Source organism: Diplotaxodon limnothrissa, linkage group LG15 (genome assembly GCF_057381915.1).
Source record: "Diplotaxodon limnothrissa isolate DT_005_m linkage group LG15, D_limnothrissa_male_GT1.1, whole genome shotgun sequence".
NCBI classification, from domain to species: domain Eukaryota; kingdom Metazoa; phylum Chordata; class Actinopteri; order Cichliformes; family Cichlidae; genus Diplotaxodon; species Diplotaxodon limnothrissa.
The window spans coordinates 1,274,397-1,287,860 of record NC_140610.1 but is presented as its reverse complement, the minus strand read 5'-3'; the positions used below and the strand labels follow the sequence as shown (position 1 = coordinate 1,287,860).

Genomic DNA, 13,464 nt, shown 5'->3' with positions numbered 1-13,464 from the left:
AAATTCCACAGGCAGCCCGGCCGTGAGGGGCTGGGGCCTGAGTCAGCGCTTTTTACACAGAGCTGAGCCCTCTGCTCAAAGCAGCCGGGGGACAACAGAGTCCTGCAGCAGCCACGTTAGTCAAAGGTGCTGCACTCGAACCATCAACTGATTTCATTTGGTTTTTCATGAAATAACCAACGAAAAGCTTTTTAAACTCCAATTATTGCATCAAAATTACATTTTCAGCTACTAATGCTGTAGTACCATTACATAAAAGGTAAATAGCCTGTATTTGTGTAGCGCTTTACTTAGACCCCAAGGACCCCAAAGCACTTTACACTACATTCAGTCGTCCATCCATTCACACACACTCACACACGTAAAATTAAATAATGCTGCAAACGATGCATCAAAGTCAAAGGTACTGACAACAATAGTAAAAATTGGGGCTTGACGATATTTAAAATGATCAAGCTAACCCCTGACAGTGTTTACATCACAAGTCAGAGACAGCCTCCACATTATCCACGCAGCGGGGGGTTCCACGACATCGACTGGTGGCCATATCAAGAGCCACGCCGGGTTGTAACACAGCAGCAGAGCAAAATAAAAACTACACTAGCAATACCTCAGGGACGACTGAAAACTAGTCCGCAGCGTCACCGAAACACAACTTGTGACGTGCAGTGGCGGGACTCTCGTCATGGCACTGATTGCCTAATTGTTCCTCCTGCCACAGCTGGTGCAATAACCAATAAATAACATCCCAATAACTGAAGAAAAAAAAACATATCACATGCCTGAGTTTGGATGCCCATCTGGTTGGAATGAATTCTTACTGGGACGCGACAAATGCCGATGTTACGTTACATCCAAACTACGAGATAATAGGAAATATAAATTAGGAACACGTTCCCATTAGCAGAGCCAATGTCAAATAAACTCTTAAGAAGAAAGAATCGTTTCCCTGCTGGCAGCTAGTTCAAGCCTGGACAAGCAGAGGCTCTTGGCATCTGCCTGTACCAGGATGAGATTTTAGGCCAAATCGTCTGGCTCCTCGTCTGGATGTCAGAGAAAGATTCTGTACAAGGAGGAAAAAACAAAGGTCCAGGGAAGATCATACGCTGCAATTTTCTCCCATGTTTGTGAACTAGTAAGCAGTGACAAGGCAGCTGAGGTTAAACTAAGAGGTGTTTCTATGGTGTATTGATAGTCATGTGCTTTTGTGCTGAGGTGTTTTTTCTGTTATCAAACTGTTCTCCCACCAGGAGCTCAGTCTGAGTGGAGTTTTTTTTCTCCTCTTACCTCATGTAGTGTATTTTCGTTGTTTTTCCTGTCAGCCTACCTTTCTGACATGTCTCCCCAATGTGATGTTTGTGTAAAGTTGGTCAGAAGGTTCCTTTGTGAGTGCGCATGCGCCATTAGCGTGCTGCCTGCTGTAACCCCTAATTTCCCTCGGGATGAATAAAGTATTCTGATTCTGATTTTGACCTGAGGTCTGAGGCAGTGGAGGGTCAAGCTGCTGGCACATCAGCCAGCTGACAGGAACATGTGGGTTTAAAAGAACAACAACGAAGAACGATGATTTTAGGCTACTTGCACCTCAGAGTTGAACTTTTCCCTCTTTGAGAATCCGACCATGCTGAATACGTATACAGAAGAACACCAACACCTTCCTTAAATATTACATAAATCATACAACACAGTGTACAAACAGTTTGAGCTGGACTGAGCAGAAAATGCATTGAGGCCAAACTGTGGCTATTGTGCATCGACTTTATGGTGGTTAAAGGTGACGTTTTCTCCAGAAGGTTTCACATCAAAGGTCTATCACAGCACAGAAGAACAGCAGTGTCGTTCGAGTGCACTGAACAACATCCACAGTTAATGTAAGACATGAAGAGACTTTCAAAATCCTTCACATAAACACTCCGTGTGGTTTTAATGAACTAGTCTTTGAAATGCGCCTCTCTAAGACCTTTTTTCCAATATCACTGCAAAATGGTTTTGTTTCCTCAGTAAGGCCGGTGACACAATTCCAGTTCAGTGAGTGAGTATGGGAAAAGACAAAACTATGCAAGCGAGCGCCTTCGCCAGCTGGCGATGGGACCGTCTCAGCTGAATGGGCTGAAAGGGGGCGAGCAGTTTTCCCCAAATTCATCCTTTGACGACATTTAAATAAAAAAACAAAGAAAAAGGGGAACACACTGTTGGTCAGTGTGTGGCGTTGATGAGTGTGACTGCTGTCCGCTCGGTAAGTCTCGCTGTTGCTGACTAATTGCTCCTCTGAGATTAAGAGTCATTACAGGAGGAGACCAACTTGTTCCCCTCAGCATGCACAGAATAACAATAAAGCATCGAGTCACACTGAAGTCTCAACAAACTCCTCTCAGCTTCAAACTGGCAGCAATTACTTAAGTAAAAGCCCTGAATGAGGTTATCTGAGCACTATGTACCAAGTATAAGACGCGATTCCTAAAAAGATGGAAATGATGACTTATTTTGTGCTAATGCAAGAAAGGCTGCACTCCAGGTCCAGCAGGAAAAGAAACATGATGAGCCAAAAGCCGAACAGCTTCATTTTCATTTAGTCTGCAAACACTGGCTGCAGTGATGGACAGACAGCTGAATGGGGAGGTCAGCCAAAGCCAACTAGCAGCCACTGTGAGGGGAGGAACAGAAGAAAGGAAAAGATGTGAAAATGAGGAGAAATGAAGGAGGAGAAAAGTGGAAAAAGGAGAGAGAAGGGCAGGGGGGGAGCATGTGCAGTCAGACCCCGGGGATCCTGAGAGGCGGGCTGATAAGCTCCATGCCCGTCCTCTGGGAAGCCTTCCCCTGCCACTCTCTGATGACACAACTACCAACAGGCATTTCTCTGCCTACAACGCTCCCAACAGATTAACCAAGTGTTTCAAAGGCCAACTGTGAATATGCTGAAAATGTACAATTTCACATGTGTTACCCTGGTGAATTCCCCCAGAGTGGACTCCAAATGAAAACAAAAGCCAGCTTTGCTATCACAGGTAAGGTGAATCTCCCCATTAATGAAACGGATAAAGTTAAAGCAAGACATCAGTTAGCAATGAAATGTAAATGTTACGGAGCTCCTCTGATGACATGGTCCAAAATACTATTTCGAGGGCACGAAATGCTAATTTGTGGGCACGAAACACTTGACCGATAACCGTGATCCTTCCCAGGCCCTTGCAGTTGGTTGACAATAAAATCTATCCCGGCGTCCAGGTCGTGCTTACGTCTGTAAGCTGGGCTCGCAGTATCCTGTTTAAATGCCTCTCCGTAATAATGGTTCCTTGCATTGCAGATTTTTCAAAATGCATTTGTAGCTCATCCCCAGCCTAAAATAAAACCCAATCATACCGTCTCTGTCCACGGTGTGTAGGTTTAGCCTACTCTCATGCTTATGTCTCTACACAGCAGTCCAGGAATTGTATCAATATGATGTGTGCACGTTATCTATTTCGTTGCCACGTTATACCCAATTCGTGCCCTCAAACTAGCATTTCGTGGCCACAAATAAGTATTTCAAGGGCACGAAATAGTATTTTGTGGCTGCAATTTATTTATTTTTTTGGACCATGTCATCAGAGGGGCTCTGTAAAATGTAGAACTTCCACTCGCCAAAAATGGCAGAAATGACATCACTATGACATGATGACGATTTAACATTTTGTTAGCTTTGCTTAATCTAACCAAAGTCAGGAACAATATTCAGTAGACAGAACAGGAATCTTGGACCTCCTGTGCATACAACAGACCCGGCTGACGTTAAGCTAACTGGTTGGAGGAGGTGCTTTCGAGTTACCCAAGAATGATCTGAAAATGTAACTTTCAGCAGCAGAGCAAATTTAGCTGCGTATACAAAGCTGCCATGTTTCAGGCGCAAGGGAATTCTGTTTTTGAACTGCTCCACATTTAATTCAGACGAGGAGTAAATTAAACGTGGAGAACAAGGATACGTGGTCTAAGAAAGGGTAAGCGGTTTCCCCTTTGGGTCCAAAAACTAAGCTGCAGACAGCAGGACAGGGCAGGCCTCTCCATCATCTGTCCTTTCCAGACACGTGCTGGCATTTGTGATCACGTGAAAAAGTGACAGAAACACTAAGAGCTGATGAGAGCGAGCAAACAGGCATGTCGCTGTGAAAAAGGAATTCAGCAGAAAGGAAATAAACAGCGTGACCTTGCTGCGTCCAAAACACCAAAACGAGCCACAGAGCACACAATGACACAATGCGATACAGATGTCCCCGCTTCCTCGTATGACATCATGTACCCGCTGGGTCCGGAGCACCTCACCGAACGGTTGTGGTTCCTTCCTGTTCACTGTGCCTGCCAAAGCCACCGGGCAGCCAGACAGGAAACGGCAGAACAGCTGCTGATCGAGGCCAAACACGATTTTAATATCTGACACAAACACTGACATTTGATACAGATTAGGGAACTTGAGTTATAAAATGCATTTTCTCCACATCACTCCTGTTTGAGGGTCAAATATTTTCTCACCCAATTACAATTTATCTCAAATTCTTCTTCAGCAACCTTTTCTGTTACTTCGTTTATTGATTCTTCATAATGTCAAAGACCCAAACCCAGATCGTCTGCACACAATAAATCACTGCTCTGTCTTTACGATCCACCACGCAGGTGATGGATCGTAAAGTAAAATAAAAACGTACATTTCCTGTGCGTGAATAAGGCCAGCTACTGCAGCACAGCTGGAACAGCAGCTTGCAATAGCTTAGTTTATGTTGCTCTGTAGAAACCTCCAGGCCTAAAAATGAAGTGCTGAAAACTGCAATCCCTCAATTGGCCACCAGAGGCAGTCTCCACAACCGTAGTTTCCCGTGTTAAAACGACACCTCTTAGCCCAAATACCCATTTTGCACACAAACTAGTTTCAGTCTCAAAAGCTAATTTCCTGCTTCATGAAAACTGTACAGAGGATGATTCTCTTTATTGCATCACTGTGGTCTCTCATTTTGAATGCTGCTAATCCAAGTCACCGAACTAGCTTTGCCAACCAAGTTCATCCTAATGGACAGTGATTACTTTCCAAAGTACTTCTACCAGCTCTGCACGGGTCTGTGAGGGGGCGTGAGGACTGTACTGTTACTTATCATTTAATAAACAAACTGTGACTCAAGTAAATGAAGCCTCAGTTAACAAAATGTAGGGCAGAACAAATCCTGGCCTTGTTTATACCTTAGTAATAAGCTGATAACTCAGCACTCCCTCCTCTTATCTATATATGGTCACTCCTGACTGAGGGGAAAAACCCCAGGATGAGTTGGCCTTTATGCGCGACTCCAACTCGACGCTGATCTTTAATGCAGAGGTTGCAGTCTGAGCATGTTTGGTCCCAACCTGCAGCGGTGGAAGGGACCGAGTGTATAAACGCAGAGGCTTAGAAAGTGTTGTGAACATGGTTGTTTTTGGTGTGGTGGACACAACTTTAAACTATGTGATCCAAAAATTCTTCTTTGGAAGCAGCGTGATTTAAGTGGCGGCTCTTTCTTTAACAGCGGAAAAACAGGGAAGAACTCAGGTCTGTGCACTATGAGATAGCCTAGTTAGGCAAAAAAAAACCACAATAATAAGAGAGTGTGTGTGTGTGTGTGTGTGTACGCCTCCACTGCGAGCAGTGTGTGTTACACGCTGCCAAAGCCTTGCAGGGTGGAGCACACATCAGCTGCAGCTGAACAGCTGGCCACTGCAGGCTAACATCGAGTCTGGACTGAGAAAAGGTCAGGAAGCCTCCACAGTGTTTGCCAACTGTGGCCTGGCAATGCCGCCCACTCTCATTCAGCTGCCAGCCAAACCGGGGAGTGAGACTGGTGCTAAACACAAAGGAGGCGACGATGGGAGAAAAAGATCGAGCGCGCGGTGAGATTGGAAAGATCACCATCATGGGTGGGTTGGCGCCTGCCTACGTAAGCCACAGATCAATGTGAAACTAAACTGATCCGTTATTCATCTCCTGCTTGCTCCATGAAAAAGACCGTAGGTGTAGCTCAGCTGCTGAGAAAGAAGAGGAGGAGCGTTTTCTTCAAGTTAACTCTTAATCAGCTTAATCAGAAATATTTCAGCGTAATTAATTTAAAATAAGTGTGGGTGAAGAGTTGCTGGCTCAGACCGAGTTTCAGCTTCAAGTGAATAAACACACGCGCAGGCCTGAGCTGCTAGACCCAGGAAATGCTGCGATATGCAGCGTGCTTTCCCGTGTTCCCGGTGGCTGCAGGTCATGTTGGGGTCTCCATTTCAGTTGGAATGAGGTCACCCAACAAGACGAAAAGCAAACCCATTCCACGTGTTTGTCCTCTTCTTCGCTTCATAAACATCGTTGGGAAGAAAGGGGAACACTGCTGCACCTTTGTCACGGCTGTGCTGCATTAGCAAAAAGGCGCGCAGGCGCTGCAGCGTGGCTACAAAGGGCAGCTGCGAAGGTGCAGCCTCTGTGTGCCGCACAAAGGCCGAGTGCTCACAGGCTGAGGGGGTCTTAGGTTTCACTGGGCCCATCTTGAACCATTTTTCTGCATGTAGGATTAAACCGTGTTTTGAGTACGTGTTAACACCATCTTTCTGTTCCAGTCTGTTTCCTATAGAGACTCCTGTTGGTCACGTGCACTTTGGCTCCTCTGCTGAAGTACAAATAAGGAGCTATAACAGCACTGTGTCACTACTCTGGTTAGCATTTAGCTAATAAGTGTCCAAATCCTGAGAACCGCACTACATGTGCAGCAGGTGTGCTTTTTTCCTTTGACCCTGTGGCTGGGTTTTCTGCCAAGAAGAAGAAAAACATGGGAGTGGTGGCGCTCACAAAACTTTTGAGGACAAGACGAGACTTGACCTCAGTGCTACTATACTTTTTGTGTGCAGCTATGCCACAGAGGTGTGGTCTGCTGCCGTGGACGCGCGTTATCACAGGGCTAAAACCTTACACGCAGATTCCTTCCACCGAGAGGGAAGAACTATTGTCTGGACTGGCTCACTGTTACGCCGCTGTTTTTAACTACAAAAGCTGAACTGAATCACTTTCACTGGTCCATCTTGTCCATAATAAAAGACCATCTGGGAGGCAGTTTATAATGGTTTCTTCTTGGCCCTGAGCTCTTCACTGAATAACTCTTAAAAATATAAATATAGTTAAAGACTGAAAGGTGTCATTCATTGATGTGGTCACGCAGCAGCCCTTTGGATTTCATAAGGATGAGCTGATTCAACACCAACACAGTTCAAATATGGCAAATCATGTAGATGCAGCAATGATCTAGCCGACTGTTATTATTCCCGTACCACCACTCGGATAAAACACCTCCAGTTCAGCTAGTCTGGCACGCTTCAAGCCCCAGTTTGAACGGTTACGGGCTGTGAGGAAATCATAATTGACACAAAAACCACCAACGCGCTGACCAGACCAAGTCTTATTGTGGGAAACACTGAAACCTGAGCTGCTGAAATGTTGAGTGAAATTAACCAGCAGCAGCTGTGAAGTACATATGAAATATGACACAAATGTAAGAAACGTGATTATTTGCTGTCCTAGTGCGTCCAGCAGCAGGGTGTTTCTTCTGGTTCAGAAAAGCCTTTGGGCAGTAACACTGCAAATAAGCTGAACCTGTCAGTGCTGCAAATCTGTTACTTCTGATCATCTCAGACACAAAATGTCCAAACTAACATTTTAACCCCAAATTCACAAAAATAGTTACAGAAATTATTTTGTTACAGCGCTCGACGCCTTCGGCTCTGGACAGCACATGATTGGGGAAATGTTAGTTATTCTATGCAGGAAAAGAATCCCTGAGTATCGCGCTACATGTTTAATTGTTTATATATCAGAGCTGCAGATGAGCACGACAGGCAGATAAGGGATACATCCTGGACATCTGTCTGGACAGGATTTCCCTAGCCGTTTACCACTGGGGCAAACTGGTTTGACCAAAGTCCACAATGTCTTCTGCAGTCACACACTGGCATATTTACAGTGCTCGTCAGTCGTTTACATACAAGTCATCATACCGCGAATAGTGTCGGATCTCATCTGATCCACGCAGGCTCAAATATAAGAGCCTGGGAACCACCGAGGCTCACCCGGGCCACGAACTGGAAACCGTCCACAGTGAAGCAAGTTTCACATCAGCGTGGACTGACAGGGCGCCAACCAAGAAAGACGCCTCGGCTCCAAACTCAACACCTTCAAGCTCAACTGAAATTTTCAGCTCAGATGTCTTCTGGAAAAAAAGAAAACGTTTTATAGACGAGAGAGATGCTTGGACAACCACGTGTGAGGCCGCTGTCCCTTGCACTATGGTAATAGCCTTATTCTGCTACACTGCATAAAGTGGATGGAATCCAAATTTTTCAACTTCAACTGCTAGACACTGAAATCTGGACAAAGCTGGGTGTCCCAACAGGACGGCGATTCCAAATAAACAGCAAAACGAGTTTTGAAATGGTCAGCGCACGCTACCATTAAGCTTCTGGACTGGCCTTGCCAAGCCCTCGGTCTCACGCAAACTGAAAATTTGAAGACTACGCTTAAAAGCCAAGTCCATGCTAGGAAATCAACTTGTTTAAATTAAGCAATCCAGCAAGAATTGTGCCAGAAGATTGTTCACAAGTCCAAATAATTCTTATTTATATACTTAGCCTGGTGCACAACCGACCAGTGTCTGAAACCAGCCATTTTATCTGCTTTTTCCATCCCTTTAGTCCAGCGGTCTCCAACCTTTTTTGCGCCACGGACCGGTTTATGCCCGACAATATTTTCACGGACCGGCCTTTAAGGTGTCGCGGATAAATACAACAAAATAAAACTAGTACCGGTACCGAAAAAAACAAGATTTATTCATAACACACGTGAAAAGACCCAGGAAAACAGAGTTAACGATAAAAACGATAACAAAATAACGCTGAAAACGATAAAAACCCTGAAAACCACACATTTCACACCTGAGCCTCAACTCTCGCGGCCCGGTACCAAACGACTCACGGACCGGTACCGGTACGAGGCCCGGGTCCGCTGCTTTAGCTGATTGGATGCCACTTGCAAACAGAAGGATGGAACTGCACGTGGGTAGATATTCTCTGCCAACGACAGCGCTGCATGACAGAACCATGTAAGGTCATATCTTCTCTGAGTGACATCCTTCAGAGCCCAGAGTAGAACAACTGCCGGGTCCACCGTGGTAACTGTACGTGTGCGGCAGAGGATGAGAACAATCTTAAGAGCTACCTTTGAATGGATTTTGTTGAAAGGCCCTTTTTAATTAGAACTTTACAATTAAGGCACATTTCTATTCTGGAAAGGACACCGTAGCTTTGTTTGAGCAGCCATTTCAACTTACATTATTAAAATGCATAAATTTGGAGGATTCAATATCAGTGCCTTTGGAGTGGTAAATAACAAGCAGCAACACGGGACCTCCAGGCAATTATGACAGCTTGAATCTGCATGTTGTGTCTGCTAGAGCTCAGTTTCTAGTGACAACACAGGGAAATGTCACGATGAGGTCACCACTTGGCACTCAGGCGCCTCTCCTTAAAGGCTTGGGCTCACTGGCATTGTTGCAAAGCCAACTTGATGCAGCACATCAGCTGAGAACTAGCAAAGGGGGGCAACAACTGATTGTCCTAAAGGAAACATGTTTCAGCAGAGGCACAAAAGTACCTCGTCATCCTCATGCAGACTCCCCCAAAAAACATGAACAATGGCCAAATCCAGCCACTTCCAGCCTGCACAACTGCGTTTTTAGCACAGAATAGGTTGGCCAGATGGTGGCTGGTGGGGTAGATGAACTTAGCAGCCACAGGCAAAAGATTTAACACGTGTTTAACTGCCATCCTGTCTGTCTGTGACACAGTCACTCACTGACGGGCCAAACGGCTAGTCTGTCTGTAGAGGGGTTTTTTGTATTTTTAGAAACATAGACAAAAAGATTCCTGCAGATATGACACACAAGCGCTTTCCTTCTAATATGTCGCCTCATTGCCTTTTGTTTTAATCCACATTTCTGCTGTGAGGTCAATGATTTGCTCCTGCACTGCCACCCTTCTCTCAGGGCTGTAAAAGACAGCGCAGTCCAGGCAGCCAGGCATGCTCCGGCAGCTAGCTGGGCCTCTGCCCTACATAACAAAAAAAGGTGAGTCGCTCACATTCCTGCTTCATGCACAAACCAAACCCCAATGTCACACACACACACCTTCTCTTGTTGGTGTGTGTGGTCTTCCTGCTGTTCTCCCTTTCTCTAACCTTAGGGAGTCTTAAAGTTACAAAACAGCCAGAAAAAGGCAGAACCCCCCCCCCCCTCTGTAGAAACTAATCAAAGCATGGGCGTGTGCAAGTGATTTCTGTCTGATGGGACAACTCTACCCTTCACGTGCATACAAACCCAAGCAAACTGACATGCAAAGTAGCCGTGATGACAGGAAAGCCATCTACTTCACATTAAGTGCATTCCCACTGGAATACATGGCGGCCTGCAGGGGAGAGAACATCTTTATTGGACCCGTCCCGGAAGCATTTCAAATCCGAACAGGCCTGCTCACCAGCCGATACATCCTCTTTTATCATTGTCAGCTTGGTATTTTACAGCATCTCTGTTTTTGGTAATAAACTGGCACCTTCTGTTTTAATGTCTAACCCTCCAACATGCTTTTGTTTTTTTCCAAAACACATAAAACATTTAACTACAGGAGAATAAAGTGGCCTTGCTTGGCCCCTTCTCTCTTTAGTTTTTAGTGCGAGCCAGTGTGTTAAGAGGAGGCCAAAGTGAGCCCTGCTGCTTCTATAAAAGGAATGTGATGGGAGAAAGGGAGGGCCACTGCGCCAACAGTATTATTAGCTTGATCATCTTACCAAAGAAAGAAAGGGAAAATGGAGTAAATAAGAAGAATACATACCCCATTCCAAAAACTCCAGGACGTTTTTCTCCCTTCTGAGGGGGGAGTTGTTGCACTCATCATAGAGGCACACCAGGATATCCAGCAGCGTCTCCACACTCAGGCACTGGCCATTAGACTGAGCCGGCCCGTCCAGGATCAGCTTCTCCAGCTTCTTCAAACGCACCTCTCCCGACATGTTCTATTCCTTACTGTTGGCCTTTTGAAGCAATGGTGATGGATGGGGTTGGACGAGCAAACACCTCCTCGGCCTGGAAGTCAGCGCAGAGGGGGGCCTTGAAAAGTTCTCGCCACTGCACGTCTCGAAAAATAATCAAACTTTTGCGCGTTGAGGCCAAGCCGGTGCTAAATAAGCGATAAAATGCGCCTAATCATGACCTTCCTCTCGAGAGCCAGTATCTTGAAGCTGGGTGAGACGTGCAGCACTTCCCCATTTTTTAATACCTATCCCCCCAACCCCTCAAAGGGTGCATAAGAAAAGAAGTAAGCCTGTAACAGACCCTGGCTGCTCCGGGCCGGCTGATTTTGTTGGAATCGCAGCGTTAGCAGGCAGTTTTCTGCTCTCCTCTGGCGTTAAGAGAATATATATATATTTAAAATAACCTAGTCGAAGCCGTTCAGAACCTCTCCCTGAGTTGAGACAGATATTTGGGATTCTCCATTCTTGCAGCAATCCAAAAAATGCAAACCAGATCTGCAATGCTACAAAGCCCCAGCGCCCCTCCTCTGCTCCAGGAATGGAAGGGCGACAGCAGCTTAGCAGCCTGCTAGGTTAGCTGTTCAGCTAACCAGGGAGCTAACGTTAACGCTACTTTTCTCCGTTCCTTGATGCCACAACTTCCCCCTTTTCCCGGGAGTTGACATGTAACACGCAGCGTTAACACGTCTCAACCAAATGCCGTCTGTCTCTGACAATGTGTATATATATATATATTTTTTTTTTATCTAACTGCAAAATATCCCCTTGTTTTCACAACTCACTGCTGGGAGATATGTTCTTTAAATCCCAATCTTCGTCAACGTCTCTTTAGTTTCTTCACAGTTCAAACGCGATGGTTAGCCAAGAGTTCCAACCAGCCTGTAAGTTAGCCGTCAAAGGAGAAAAATGCGGCTCCTTTTTTTCTCTTATGAAGGTTGCAGAAAAGCTCGTTTCACGTCAGGGGGAAGCTGTATTCTCTAGCCTCGCTTATTCCAAATACGGGACACTGCCTAAATTCCCCCCCGTCCTTCCCTTTGCACCGCCGGTCGTTCGCTGCTTTGCCGTCTTTCCCCAGTCAGCTACCAGCGGCTCGATGCCAGAGGCTTTAAACTGAAAAGATAACCCACTATACACTGCTCTGGTGCGCTGCAGCACCGCGCTGCATTGTGGGAAAAGTGGCTCTGCTGGAAATTATGAATGGCTTACAAATAGCTCTCGTCAGAAACGTAATTATGAGTTATTGATAAATACGTACCTTCTTTTTTAACCATAGAAGATCCTTCTAGAAGTAAGTCTCTCCAGTATGCGACCAATCATCCGGACTAATGTTTCTGGGCTGTTATTTGGGGAATTATTTTTGAAATTTTATTAAATTACTTTAAGTAAAAAGTAAAATTATTAATTATCACGTTTTTAGTTAGGTTGTTGTTTTTTTCTTTGGACGTTATACTTCTACCACCGTGTTTGCTGTTGTGGATATCTCGCGGATATTTCAGTCTCGTCTTACCAGTTTGATTTGAACACGGTGTCCAAAAAAAAGGTTATCAGTCTGTGATGTTAGGTAACGCGTTTACAGTTTCCAACTTCCACGCATGCTCGTTAATCCGCCATGTTTCCCGTGTCTCGAGACGTCCTCTAGAGCTCGCGGCCTATCTACCACTGTTCTAACGTCTCTGGTCGCTGCTGCAGGCAAAATCCCAGATCATCATCATGGCGCCCGTCACAGCATCTGCTGTGCGAATGGGAGAGGCGGGGGGGTGTTGATGGGAGGGGGTGTTGTCAATATTGTGAATGGGAACTGCGGGCTGTGTGCTGGTGGCGTCTTTTTCTTCACGCGGGAGTAACAATGACTGCTGTCCCTGTAACCGACCGCAAACACAGCACTTAAACGAGATACAGTCCAGCCTGCGTCAGTGCAACTGTGTCGAGTCCAGCTAGCTGTGACAGTGAGCCACCTCACACAGCCACATGCATCAAATATGACAGTCAGATTCCCCACAAACCATTATGCAATCTACCAAATGTGTCTCGCTTTTGCATTCACAGTCACACCTTAAATGTCTGACACAAAAAGGGTCTGTGTGGCACGCTCTCGCTCCCTATTTGCATAGAAACAGTGCATGGGGTTTCATGTAGTTCAGAGTCTGAACTGATCATTCCTTGTTTGGAAATGATCCCTTTAGTGCTTATCACTGCTCAAAGTGCACCCAGTAATCAATAACGGCCTAAGCAGCTGAATGTTTGGGGGAAGGGAGACGGAGAGAGAAGGAGAAGGTGTTTGAGGCCACACACCCCAACAAAGGGGAACATAAAACTTCCATACTTAAGAAAATAAATAGTTCAGGGCCCCCTGACTGTAGAAGAAA

At 45.6% G+C, this 13,464-nt stretch overlaps 1 protein-coding gene across 4 annotated transcripts in view; it reads right to left on the bottom strand.

Moving 5' to 3' along the window:
- The window catches only part of cdc42bpab (CDC42 binding protein kinase alpha (DMPK-like) b), a 69,713-nt gene extending 57,527 nt beyond the window's left edge, over positions 1-12,186 (bottom strand). For all 4 annotated transcript variants that reach the window (XM_085372212.1, XM_085372209.1, XM_085372210.1 and 1 more), the window contains exon 1: positions 10,900-12,186. In XM_085372212.1, the coding sequence (XP_085228338.1) occupies positions 10,900-11,077 (178 nt within the window). In that variant the 5' untranslated portion in view covers positions 11,078-12,186. The remainder of the gene's footprint in view (positions 1-10,899) is intronic.
- Positions 12,187-13,464: the final 1,278 nt, after the last annotated feature.